Genomic DNA, 12,708 nt, shown 5'->3' with positions numbered 1-12,708 from the left:
ACTGTGTTGAGCACATGCCACTACTAGAGAAACTAGAATTCTACGGCATCAAAGAAAACAGTCTCAGACTATTAAAAGCTTATCTCAACAACCGTAAACAGGTAGTTTGTGTTGGTAAGGAAATGTCAAACATAGAAAATGTTAAAGTAGGTGTGCCTCAGGGATCTGTACTGGGGCCCTTCCTGTTTCTGATAATGATCAATGACCTCCCCTCGTTTATTAGATCCACCACTGTATTGTATGCAGATGATACGACTTTTCTCCATAGCAGTAACAGTCTTAATGATCTTAAAACCTGTGCTGAAAATACACTCACTCATGCAGCATATTGGTTCAGAGCAAATAGTTTCCTGCTAAATGAAAATAAAACTCAGCAGATAATCTTCACTCTAAGAGACAAGCCACTATCTGATGACCCTAGTTCTGTTAAATTCCTGGGAGTTTATTTAGACGAAAAGTTATCCTGGGGCCAACATGTAAACTATATTAGTAGTAAACTATCTAGAGTAATTTATTTATTAAGACAACTCAGAAATTGTGTACCTGAAACATACATCAGATCATCTTATTTTGCATTTTTCCAGAGTATAATATCCTATGGCATTATCTTGTGGGGTAACTGTAGTCATATACATGACATCCTATTATTGCAGAAGAAAGCCATTAGGATAATTACAAATTCTTCACATAAGGCTCACTGCAAACCCTTATTTACTAAACAAAAAATTATGACTGTAATAAACCTCTATATATACAATGTCTTAATCTTTACGAAGAAGAACCTACAAGATGTGAAACGTAGAGAAAATATACATTGTTACAACACAAGAAGCATCAAACACATATACACGCCTTACCACAGACTATCAAAATCAATAAATAGCTATGAAGTCACAGGGCACAAGCTATTTAATAAGCTGCCACATGCCATACAGGATCTTCCTGAACATACATTCAAAGAAAGACTGCATGAATGGTTTATTGCCCACCCGTTCTATGATATCAATGAATTCTTCAACTGTAAAATGCAGTAATCCAACAGATGACCCACTGTACATTTATTATAATATAAGCTAAAATATTTCAGTAGTCAATACCTTATCGCACTGTATTATAAATTGTAGCTTCATTTGACGTTGTCAATTGCTGTAATGGCCTAAAGACAATAAAATCTTTATTATTATTATTATTATTATTATTAGTTATTTTAAGCACAAGAATGCATTTATTGCTTTCCACAACTTTTATTTTGCATCAATTGTTTCCCTAGGTGAATAACTGACGAACAGTCTCAGTGTTAAAAATCCATGCATTGTCATAAAGTGGAAACTTTCTATTGTTGCGCCAAGCGGGAAGTTATTGTAACCGTAATTGTCGATGCACTCAGTAGCTAACAGCATTGAGACAATTTCTGTACAAGTTTGTCGAGTTTCTCACGCAAGGTTATAAAATAATGACAGTTTTTGTAAAACTGTGTACTGTGTGGGGTGATTTCAGACAATGTCAAGAACATATAAGAGCAGGAGAGGTGCTACAGTATGGTGTAATTTTGACCCAGAACTTTTAGATAAAGCGACTGATGACCTCAGATGTTAAGTCCCATAGTGCTCAGAGCCGTTTTTAGATAAAGCAGTTCGTGATATTCAGAGTGGTAAAATATCGTACAGAAAAGCGTGTGATTTGTATGGTATACCTAAATTGATGCTACAAAATAAAGTGCCGGAAGCATATCCGAAAAAAAATGGGAAGACAGCCAGTGCTAAATAAAGAAGAAGCAGAAATGTTGAAGCAAGGTATCTTGAGGGCTGCACATTGGGGATTTCCCTTCACTAAATTGGATATTAGATATTTATTTAAAGGCTACCTTGATAAATATGGCCGAAAAGAAAAAAATTTAATAATAATATGCCAGGAGAAGAATGGGTGCATTTATTTCTCAAACGGCAGTCAGAAGATCTTTCCATTCGCTTAAGCAAAGATATTAAATGAGCTCGTGCAGAAGTGAACAAAGAGACTGTTAAGATTGTTTGCTCCAATATCAAGGCAAAGCTGGAAAATCTCCCGCCATGTGTAAAATGTCACCAAAATCAAATAAAAAAATGTAGAATTTTTAAAAAAGGCAGTAACTGACCAAATTCGCCCTCTATATTCTGTCACTTCAGACAGAGATTTAAAAAACACATGTGTCCAAAATCACCCCAATCCATGGGGTGACTTCGGACACATTATATAACTGCCTCAGATAAATATACCTACACATACACTTTCTAGTTATGGGATATTTTATTCGTTACACATATACCCTACCACTTCCATAACAATCAATTTAATCTAAGAATATACATGAAAATTACAATCAAAACAATGACAAAACTGTCCGAAATCAACCCGTTTGACGGTATACCATACTTGGAGAGGAAAAAAGCGTTTTAAGACTCTCCAAGCCTACACTTTCGTAAAGTCACTCACCTAAGTAATGAAGTAACCTAGCCCAAATGCCAATCTTCATTAAACTTTTCCTGAAGGATATGAAGCCATGTGTATAGAAAACTTTGAAATCATTGCCCAGCAGAGTGTTATGTTTCTCTTGAGAATGACCTGATCATTGAAATTGGCCAATTGCACATACAAATAAAGAAATTTACAGCATGTGACATAAAGTGCCTTCATTCAAAAGAAATACTGGTATTAACATGTAAATGACGACATTTACATAAAGCACAATCACCTGACCATATCAGAAAGATATTGATGAAAGAGGAAACCATAACCCCTAACATTGCTGTTATGCTATGCACAAGGAGGAACTGAAACTAATGGCACAGCATAGCCCACATGCTTCTGTCTGCTTGAGACACCTTTTAAGGATTCTGATTCCCCTGTGTCAAGAGATTAGTACTGCTACCAAAAGGCAGATGCTGTTGCAGTTTATATACTGAATAAATTGGTGAAACATTCCTTTAACTGCTCCAGCCCATTCCTCATCTGAGTGGAGCATACCCCGATAGAGTGCTACTCTACACTCAAGTACAAGTCAGACCAGTGTCCAGCCTTCTTCCATGACAGAGTTACTGCTGAAAGGGGCATATGGGACTTAGAATTCACCATTAATGAAGTTTACAACTGCCCTTTCCTAGGTATGATGCCGATTTGTCCTAGGTATGACACCGATTTGTGGCATGTGACTTTAATTTAATGCCGTAAACGTAGAAGGACCATACTTGTCAGGATAACTGTCATAATGATACCATCATTAGATATTTAGGAAATATCTTGAATTATATAGTAAACTGTTGCCTTGTCTGTGTCAAAAGAATCCAGACAACTTCTTAGCCACTTTTAGTGTAGTCTCAGGAGATATTCCATCACTGACAACTTAAAAACTGGCTGGAGGCAGTTATACTGCAGCATTTTCTCCACAGGCATCACCTAATTGACAGTTTCTTAGACCCTGAAGAGGCCTCCACTCTATTACTTGTAATGTCTTCAGACAGTTCCATGTTTGGGATATTTAGAGATATCTACCTAACTTTTTTAAATGGAACTTCCCCCTGTGTGATTATTTTAGAGACTGAATCAGGGATATCCTGCCTAATTTTTTTGAACAAGATAATGATGTCCCATCAGTGCAGTGTTTTAGACATGGCAGTGCTTGCAATATCTGATTTCAAAGACAAAGGACCCTGTAAAGTACTCATTATTTATGGATTACTTTCCCATCCCAATCAGAATCTTTATTTGCTTTTCAGTATTTTTCATACAGTTGGCTTTCTCAAACAATAATCAGTTACACACATAATCACAGAAAGCAAATGGTGTACTTAAGAACTAAAGGGTTTTCTTTATTACTTATTAAATACATATAATATCATTGATGGTTACAATGTCGTGTTATGCAGCATCTGTGTCTTTATAATACAATGTCAGACATGCATGCATGTCTGAAGGAACAGACACTTTTACTGATGATTACAGCTATGGTAAGCATTACAAAATATATTCACATTCTGTGACTATATGGTGACATCAGCTGATCCAATGCATGAAAATTTGTGCCAGACTTGGATTTGAACCTAGATTTCCCGCTTATTGTGAGTGGTTGCCTTAACCACTGGGGCTGTTGGAGCATATCTCCAGGACAGATACAGACTTCCATATGTCACAGTCACACCCCTTAGGTTCGCACAGTGCGTGATTCCCCTACAGGGAGACAAATATTATATTGTTATTTCAATTCCTGGTCTGACACAAGTTTTTGTATGTTGTATGTCAATGCATAGTCACAGAATTAGAATCTGTTTCATGATATATTATAATGATTGATTTCCAGGTATTATTCAGTTGAACAGTATTCATTGTATTGTAGCCAATATTGTAATACTCCCATATATTTCTTCAGTGGTACTCTACATTCAGTAGATGCAATAATCACAATCAAAACAACTGGACGACAATGGTATTGAAGATATGAATATCAGGCTAAGTATGGTAACTTATTGAAAAGAACATATGCTTGAGTACATAGTACTATTATCTACATCTAAATCTACATGACTGCTCTGCAGTTCACACTTAAGTGCATATCAGAAGGTTTGTCAAACCACCTTCAGATTATTTCTGTAGTGCTCCACTCTCGAACAGCATATGGGGAAAAGTGTGAACTCTGATTTATCCTATTTCCGTATGATGATCATATATTGCTCTGTAGATGAGCATCAACAAAATATTTTCACATTCAGAGGAGAAAGCTGTTTAATTTGGCTGAAAGTTGCAGACGATATTATATAAGCATACATTGAGCCTAGTGAGTTTGTCATTTAGGTGGTAGAAATTCAGTGATCTTAAACACTGAACATGTTTGGTCTTACACCAAATACGTATGTTAATATCACCAAATAGCAGAACTCTGCAATTTTTATATTTTAAGAGCATCGTTATCAGTTTTTCAAAATTTTCCTTGAATAATTCTTTTGTAGTACTAGGGGAGTGGTACACTGATACAGCTATTAGTTATTGATGTGGTATCAGTATTGCTGAAACTTAAAAAACTGCTTCTAAACATAAAAAACTTACATCTGTCACTTCATATTCTAAATTATTTGTTTCTTTGATAAAGTAAAATGTTGGGATGGGTATTTTGAAATGGACACAGCTGTCCCTCTCCTCCCCCTCCCCCATCCCGCCAAATTTTTGTCCAGTCTGAGATTTTGTTGCTATATCTATAATGAACTTGTCATTGATGAGCATTAAACTTTCATCCTCATTCCTTCTTTTCTCCCAATAACTTTACATTTTCCTCACACGAATGGATAAATACTGTATATCGGTGTAGTAGTTCACTGCTGAAAAGTTATTGCTCAGTCCATAATTATATACAGTATATGAACAAAACCACCGGATATATCAAAGATTTGTAGTACATGCAGTTTTATATTATTATTAATGAGTATTACATAATAACAATAACAATAATAATAATAATAATAATGTCATTAATAATATATGTTGTACTGTGTCAGGTAAATGTCCTCCACAGACGGGGATGAAACATTGGGTTTAAATGTGAATCCATTCGAGCACGGCATAATAGCCCAAAACATTTTATTAAGTGTGTTTCTAGTTATGTTTATACCCATTTGTAGCTCACATGTGTCATGCTGTGAATCCCAGTGTTATTTCTTGTGCAGGTTGAGTTTGTTTGAATGCTTTCTTTCTACACAATAAGTTTTCAAAATCACAAGGGTTTACTGAAGATGTGTTTTATAGGGTAGTTGAGGACTAACAGACAATGTAATTCTTACAATGTTCTTTTTTAGTCTGAAAAGGTTTCCCAAGAAATGATTTTGTGAAATGTGCTAAATAAATTTTGCATTTTTAAATTATCTGTAACTGTAATCATCTGTACTACAAATATAAATGAAATAAGGCACTTCATTAAGTGTAGGTTGAGGATTTCTTAATTCTTGTTGTAGTCTGCTTGTAGTCTCCCAAAAACAGAACACTATTAACTTCTTGTACTTTGATCATGAGTAGACTATAGTTGGGGTTGTTTTATAACAAGTACAGAATAACATGTACTGAGCCTTATGAAAACTGGCATTGTTTGCCTTGAACCACCTGTTGATATTTTTGTATTTTTCACTGGCTGTTTTTTTTTACTAAGACATGTGTTACTGTTTTTTATTCATGTAAATGTCATCTGCAAAAATGACAACATTTTATCTTGTGACATTGCAAATGAAAGATAATTAATGTATGTGAAAAATAACAGAGAACCAAATATAGAACCCAGGGGCAGACCAGGTTTCATTGAGTGAGAATAATATGGTACTCAGTGTTAAAAGTCTTCACTGAGCTATGAAAAATTACCAGTATTAATCATTTATTATCTGTTGATAATAATACATCGTGAACAATATTCATATAGACTGTTCAGTTGACAGCCTTCATCAATATTCAAATTCTTTGCCACTGATGATGTTTTTGTGTACAAAATGTACATGTCTTCCTACAGTTTTTTTTAAAAATAAATACTAGTGTTAATGACATGGGTTGGTGATCTGTTACCATTGTCTGCTTTTTTATGAATCAGAAAATATTGCTGAGAAGATAGAAATAACAATGTTAGTACCTTAATATATTACAAAGCTTATTTGACCAAAATAGTAAATAAAACATTTTATTATTTTACCACTAAATTAATCAAATACCTATTTTAATGGTATGCAACATAATCCTGAGACTTTAGTGTATTGCCATTCCCGAGAAATTTAACAGTAGTTTATTAACATTTCTGTGCATAATCATGTGAAATATTTGTTTCAGGATCCGAAACTTTATGTGGACACTATACTGGAAGTTCGTAATAAACATAATGCCTTGGTTATGACAGCTTTTAATAATGATGCGGGATTTGTTAATGCTCTTGACAAAGCCTGTAAAAGATTTATCAATGGAAATGATGTGACAAGGCTAGCAAACACTTCATCCAAGTCATCAGAACTACTTGCAAAATATTGTGATTTAGTGCTAAAAAAGAGCAGCAATGACCCTGAAGAAGCTGAACTTGAGGATACACTCAATCAAGCTGTACGTGATATGCAGTATTATTTAATGTTCATTCATGGAAAGATGTAAGAAAAGACTTTACAAACTGGAATTTTGCAATTACTGAATGTAGGCTTCAGTATATTGATTATCTAGAACAAGTCAGTCAATTACCTAGTTTTTGAAAATGGATATTGTAAGTCCACTCCTCAAGTCACAAAGTTATTTTTGTCTTATAAACAGTGAGAAACCAATTTTTATATTTACCTTTATCCCCAGTAAACGATTAAAAATTACAAGGAGATATAGATGTGCAGGTAGCAGGAAAATAATCCCTCTTATTTATTTCATAGGTAAATAATTCATTACTGTTTTGACACACAACCAGTCTTTATCCTCATACACCATACATGTATGTAAATTATGTTTCCATACAGTTTTGTGAGCACCTGTAACAGAAGTCAATGTTGTCAGTCTGTCTGTGTCACCCGAGTGTACCAGCATGTACTGCCATTCATCAGGCCAGGAGTCCTTCCTCCAGGCTTCAACAGTTCATTGGTGCTGTTTCTGCTTCCATGTTTATCTCTGTACTCTGTGACATGCAATCAGTAGGAATATTTGTGTGGGAAGGTGGCTTCTGTATGTCATAGCACAAGATGGTTCTGGACAGTATGGCTGCTAATTGATTGTTGTTTTCCAGTACAGAAATGATAACTGATCTGTTACACAACGGCACATCTGGTGCTGTGGTCACTGTCATTTTGCCAGAACTGACATACACACTTAACATTATTGATGCTTCAAAATGTGAAAAGCTCAGTACCAGTAAAATCTTGCAACGATCAAATGCACTGAAATGGCATGTCTTGCCAATCTTGCACTGAGCTACATTGCTGACAGGCAATTACTATATCTGGGGACATCCCAGTTACATGAATCAACATAGTACTCATGAGACTGTGTCAGGCACACACTATCAGCAGGTAGTTTTTCTCATTTATGTGACTGTAGTAACAGTTGTCTGGTTTGCTTTTGCTACTAGGCAGAAAATCAGAGATGTGATAGGAAGTAAATAATTAAGCTGCCAGCAGAATTGTCTTCCAGCAGCTTATAACAAGCATGCACACAGGTGCATGTGTGTGCACCCCCCCCCCCCCCCACACACACACACACACACACATATACTCTATCTCTCTCTCTCACTCTCTCTCTCTCTCTCTGTCTCTGCCTAACTAAAAAAGTGAGTGCCCAGAAGACATAAGACATCATCAGATGTCAGTGCAACTTTGTACACATACATAGTATTGGTGCATATGTAAATGATTGTAGTGCAATTCTCTGCGACAGGGAGAATGGACACCTGAGTACATTACTGGTGTTCATGTTTAGCATTGTTAGCAGAAATCATAGGGTGTGAACATCAAATTTTGAGAGATCACTGTGAAGGACGCAGAGATGTTGCATAACCCTATAGGACAGTGTGTCAGCACCTGACAGAGTTTGAAAGGGATCACATTGTGGGTGTCCATTTGGTCTGCTGGTCCAATTATGCAATATCCAGTTTTGTATGGCATTCAGATATGGCAGTGGTCTAGTGTTTGATTGGGTGGAAAGATAAGAGTAGGCAAACTTGTCATCAAATCACCAATCAACAACACCCCCTAGGGGGCTCACGTCTCTTTCATGAGTTCATGTGTGGTGTGCATGGGTCTCTGAACTATAGCAGCTCATTCTTCCTTCCCAGGCTGTATTTCCTTCCCTGTGGCCCTCCATCCCTGTCCTTGCTCCTTCCCCTCTGCCCCCTCCTTCCCCACTCTCTGTGTTCTTACTTATGTTGACATGGGTATCCAACTTGTTTCTTATATTCCTTCCAGTTTTTATTCCCTTGCTTTTCCTTTTTCATCTTTCCTTTTTGATCTTTTTGGTCTCTATTTGGGGTTTGACCTCCATTTCTACATATCCTCTCCGTAGTGTGAGCTATTTGGGGAAGAACTCCCTCCCTAGCATCTATAGCATGGATTCTTCTGCCTTCCCATTTCCCTCTTCCTTCCCCACCATAGCACCTGCCCCTGCCCCACTAGTTCGGGCTATTGTGTACCATCTGGCTGAGCCTCCTAACAACACAGAGATCACACTTCTGGTACCTGTTCATGCCTAGAAGTGGCTGCTTGTCATTCTGGAGCATTGCAATTCCCGGCAACAGCTGCCATGCCAGGTGGCTGGATGTCACCTGTGGGGAGAGCCCATGATTGGAGTGGATGGTATCAGGGAGGATGCTTTGCACATAAAACACATTAAGCTTAAAAAAATTGGCCGTTCTTCTACAGTTGTGTCTTCGGTTTGTAATGAATGATTTAATGCTGCTGCTTATGGCTCTGCGGTCTCCCCTTCCCTGGCTACATTCTGGGTGGAGGGCCAGGCTCACTGGCTTGGGGTGAAACACATTCAATGCTACCTGGTCTGCACTAGGACTGATGGCAACGCTTTCACTGCCACCAAACCATTATGTTTTGCTGGAAATATTGAAGGCAAGTTGGGTGAAGTGGAGTCTTTTAGTAAGATGCAATCCAGTTCACTGTTGATCAAAATTTCTTCTGCTGTCCAATCTGCAGCACTTTGTGCTGTCCATTTTTCCTCACCAGTCTTTGAATATTGTTCAGGGAGTCATTTTTCATAGGGATGTCATCCTTCAAACTGATGAGAAACTTGGGGGCAATCTGAAACAACGGACATTCATTTTGTTCAACGTGTTCAGAAAGGCCATAAGGACAATTGCATCAACACTGGCACCTTTCTTGTGGCATTTGATGGAGATACCATTCTGAAGAAGGCCAAGGTTGTATGTATGTATCACCATCCATGAGGTGTTTTCAATGTTTGTATTTTGGGCACACGTCTTCCTGTGGGGAATGTGAAAACCCACTCTATGAGGGGAGCCCCTGTGTTCTGCCACTTGTATGTATCTATCGTTGTGAGTGCCACTTTCCATGCTCACCAGATTTTCTGGTTTTTATGAAGGAAAAGAAGATACAGGAGTATGAGTCCCTTGATTGTTTATCCTACACTGGCTCATCATAAATATGATCGTCTTCACCCCTGTGTTGGACACATTTAACTTTGCCTCTTTTATATCTTTCCCTTTCCTCCTTCCTCCCTCCTCCTTAACCCAGTCCTGCTCCCCTCTTCTCTCCCTCTCCCCAGCAGTTCTGATATTCTCCCCTCCAGGTGCCACTACCCCTCTCCAGCCAGAGAAGTGTCCCTCTACTTTGACATCCTCTGGTGATGGGGCTTCCTCGTGGGCCCTCCTCCCAATGTATCCCCGGTAAGAGACATAATTCAACCATGAAACCCACAGTCTGTGTGCCCAAAAGCCACACACTCTCTCTCAGTTCTGGATCTTGCAGAAGCTTTGCTCTCTCTCTCTCTCTCTCTCTCTCTCTCTCTCTCTCTCTCTCTGTGCCCTGCCCTCATTGACCTATGAAAGAGAAGAAGATGACAGCCCCCCTTGAAACCTGAACCTGAGCTCTCATTTATGGATATCACCCCAGCCACATTGGTGGTGGATGGTGACTTGGCGGCGTGATTGGCTCCAGCTCAGTCATCTCCCATTTGGATCCCCATTCCATGCTTATTCAATGGAACTGTAGTAGACACTACCATCACTTACCAGAGTTGCAGTCCCCAATTTCCTTTTACTCGTCAACTTGTGTCATTCTCCAGGAATCTCATTTTACTGATGCTCACTCACTAATCCTTCGTGGGTTCCATGTGTTCTGTCAGAACTGGGTCGGCCCATTGAGGGATTTCGGTGGTGTTTGCACATTGGTCTGTAAGAACATTATTAGTGCATGGATCCCCTGTCATATCACATTGGAAGCAATTGTCACCTGCGCCCACTTGGGCCCTGTGGTCATGGTTTGCAATCTCAATCTCCCTCCTGACAGGCCATCTACACCTGCTGCCCAAACTGCCCTGCATCAGCAACTCCCCTGCACACCAGTTCCTTCCTCATCCTTGGGGATCTTCATGCCCATCACCCTTTGTGTGGCAGTGCTTTTTCATCTAGTTAGGAGCTCCTCATTGACCAATTTCTTGTGGACCATGACTTATGCCTTCTTAATGAAGGTTCCTGTTCTCATTTTAGTGCTATGTATGGCACTTTCTCTGCCATTGATCTTTCGATCATTGCCCCTCCCTTTCTTCGTTACTTACACCAATTTCCCCACTATGACTTCTGCAGTAGTGAGCACTTCCCCTTGATCCTCTCATTCCCTTCTCACCTCCCGAAAGCCAAATTACTATGCTGGTCTTTCCATAGTGTTTACACCTTCTTTGTCAGATTGTATTGATGAAGTCATTTGTGATCTGTCTGATAAGATAATTTTCACCACTCGCCATTTGATGGGCCCCGTTCACCACCAGCCAATTCCGTGGTGAAGCACAGCCGTTGCCACTACCATCCATGATCGCTGTCACTTTTTGCAACACCTTAAGCAGTACCCATCCTCTGCTCTTCTTATTACCTTCAAACACCTATGTGCCAAAGCCTGTTACTTAATCATACAGTGCAAGCAGATGTGTTTGGAATGTTTTGTCTCCTCCCTAGTTCTTTCTGTCTCCTTGTGGGCTACACTCTGCACTCTGCAAAGTTGCCAGTGGCAGTCTTCTGTTCTCGGCCTTGCCCTTCCAGGTGGCTTTTGTATAGTCTAGTGTTAGGACGCATATGACTCAATGATTTTTGTTTGAAATATGACCATGTGCAGACTTCGTCACCTATGTCATTTACAAAACACTTAAAAAAATTATTTAAATTCTTTTAAAGTTCTCTAGGAAAGTTTCTTGAACGAAACTGTAATTAAAACACCTTCAGTTGAGTCGTTTGTACAAAATTACATCACTCAATTCAAATGGTTTGCGCAAACTTTTGAAATTTAGATGTCGTTTGTTTCTTCCTGGAAATTATATTCTTGCAAGTTATCTTATTTTTCCCATATTAAAATCAGACTGTAAAACCTTTAAGATTCAAAATCGAAATCAAACTCTTCTGAAAATTAATATCTTGGAAAAATTCAGTAATAATTCTTCCTCAATATAACTCTTCATAAATAATTCTCGAACACGTATTTAAGCTTTAGAGCATACACTGTTTTATTGTCTTCGTATATGCTACATACAGATGTGAACATCAGATTCGACAGAACAGAACTGAACAAAATACAACATGAACTATGCATTCTGTGACATCATGACAATGGAAAATTACAAATTTTTATTTATTTGAATGTTGGAGGTTCGACGCAACAACCCGGTCACAGGATCTTCTGCTACTCTTTGGCCGTTGACCCGCAACATCTAGTGGCCAGCAATTTTCTTTCTGGTTCCGGCAGTGAAGATGCTGTTTCAGCGAGTTGTGCTGCTCTCTCCAAACATGAGACATACAAAACAAAAATACAGAACTTTAAATATTTTACAAACATAACAAAATATCACAAATACATAAACAAAACACTAAATTAAACTTACATTTACCTGCAAACCGAGCTGATCCTTGTGGATGGGTGACACTTCAATTTCGCGTCCCATTACAATAGATCCATCAGTTCTCACGGAACACCTCATGACCCATTTTGCAATGGCATCAGCATCAGCCTCCTATCCAGC

General features: G+C 38.4%; 1 protein-coding gene across 2 annotated transcripts in view; it reads left to right on the top strand.

Annotated features, from left to right (window-relative positions):
- LOC124555195 (cullin-1-like) overlaps window positions 1–12,708 on the top strand; it is a 231,548-nt gene that overhangs the window by 115,118 nt on the left and 103,722 nt on the right. For both annotated transcript variants that reach the window (XR_006968526.1, XM_047129039.1), the window contains exon 9: window positions 6,826–7,089. Coding sequence is in view for 1 of the 2 variants with exons in the window: in XM_047129039.1 (XP_046984995.1) it covers window positions 6,826–7,089 (264 nt within the window). In the remaining variant the exon portion in view is untranslated. The remainder of the gene's footprint in view (window positions 1–6,825; window positions 7,090–12,708) is intronic.

The sequence above is a fragment of the Schistocerca americana genome, chromosome X, assembly GCF_021461395.2.
Source record: "Schistocerca americana isolate TAMUIC-IGC-003095 chromosome X, iqSchAmer2.1, whole genome shotgun sequence".
In the NCBI taxonomy this organism is placed as follows: Eukaryota; Metazoa; Arthropoda; class Insecta; order Orthoptera; family Acrididae; genus Schistocerca; species Schistocerca americana.
The sequence above is the reverse complement of the archived record's forward strand: the minus strand, read 5'-3'. Positions and strand labels throughout refer to the sequence as shown.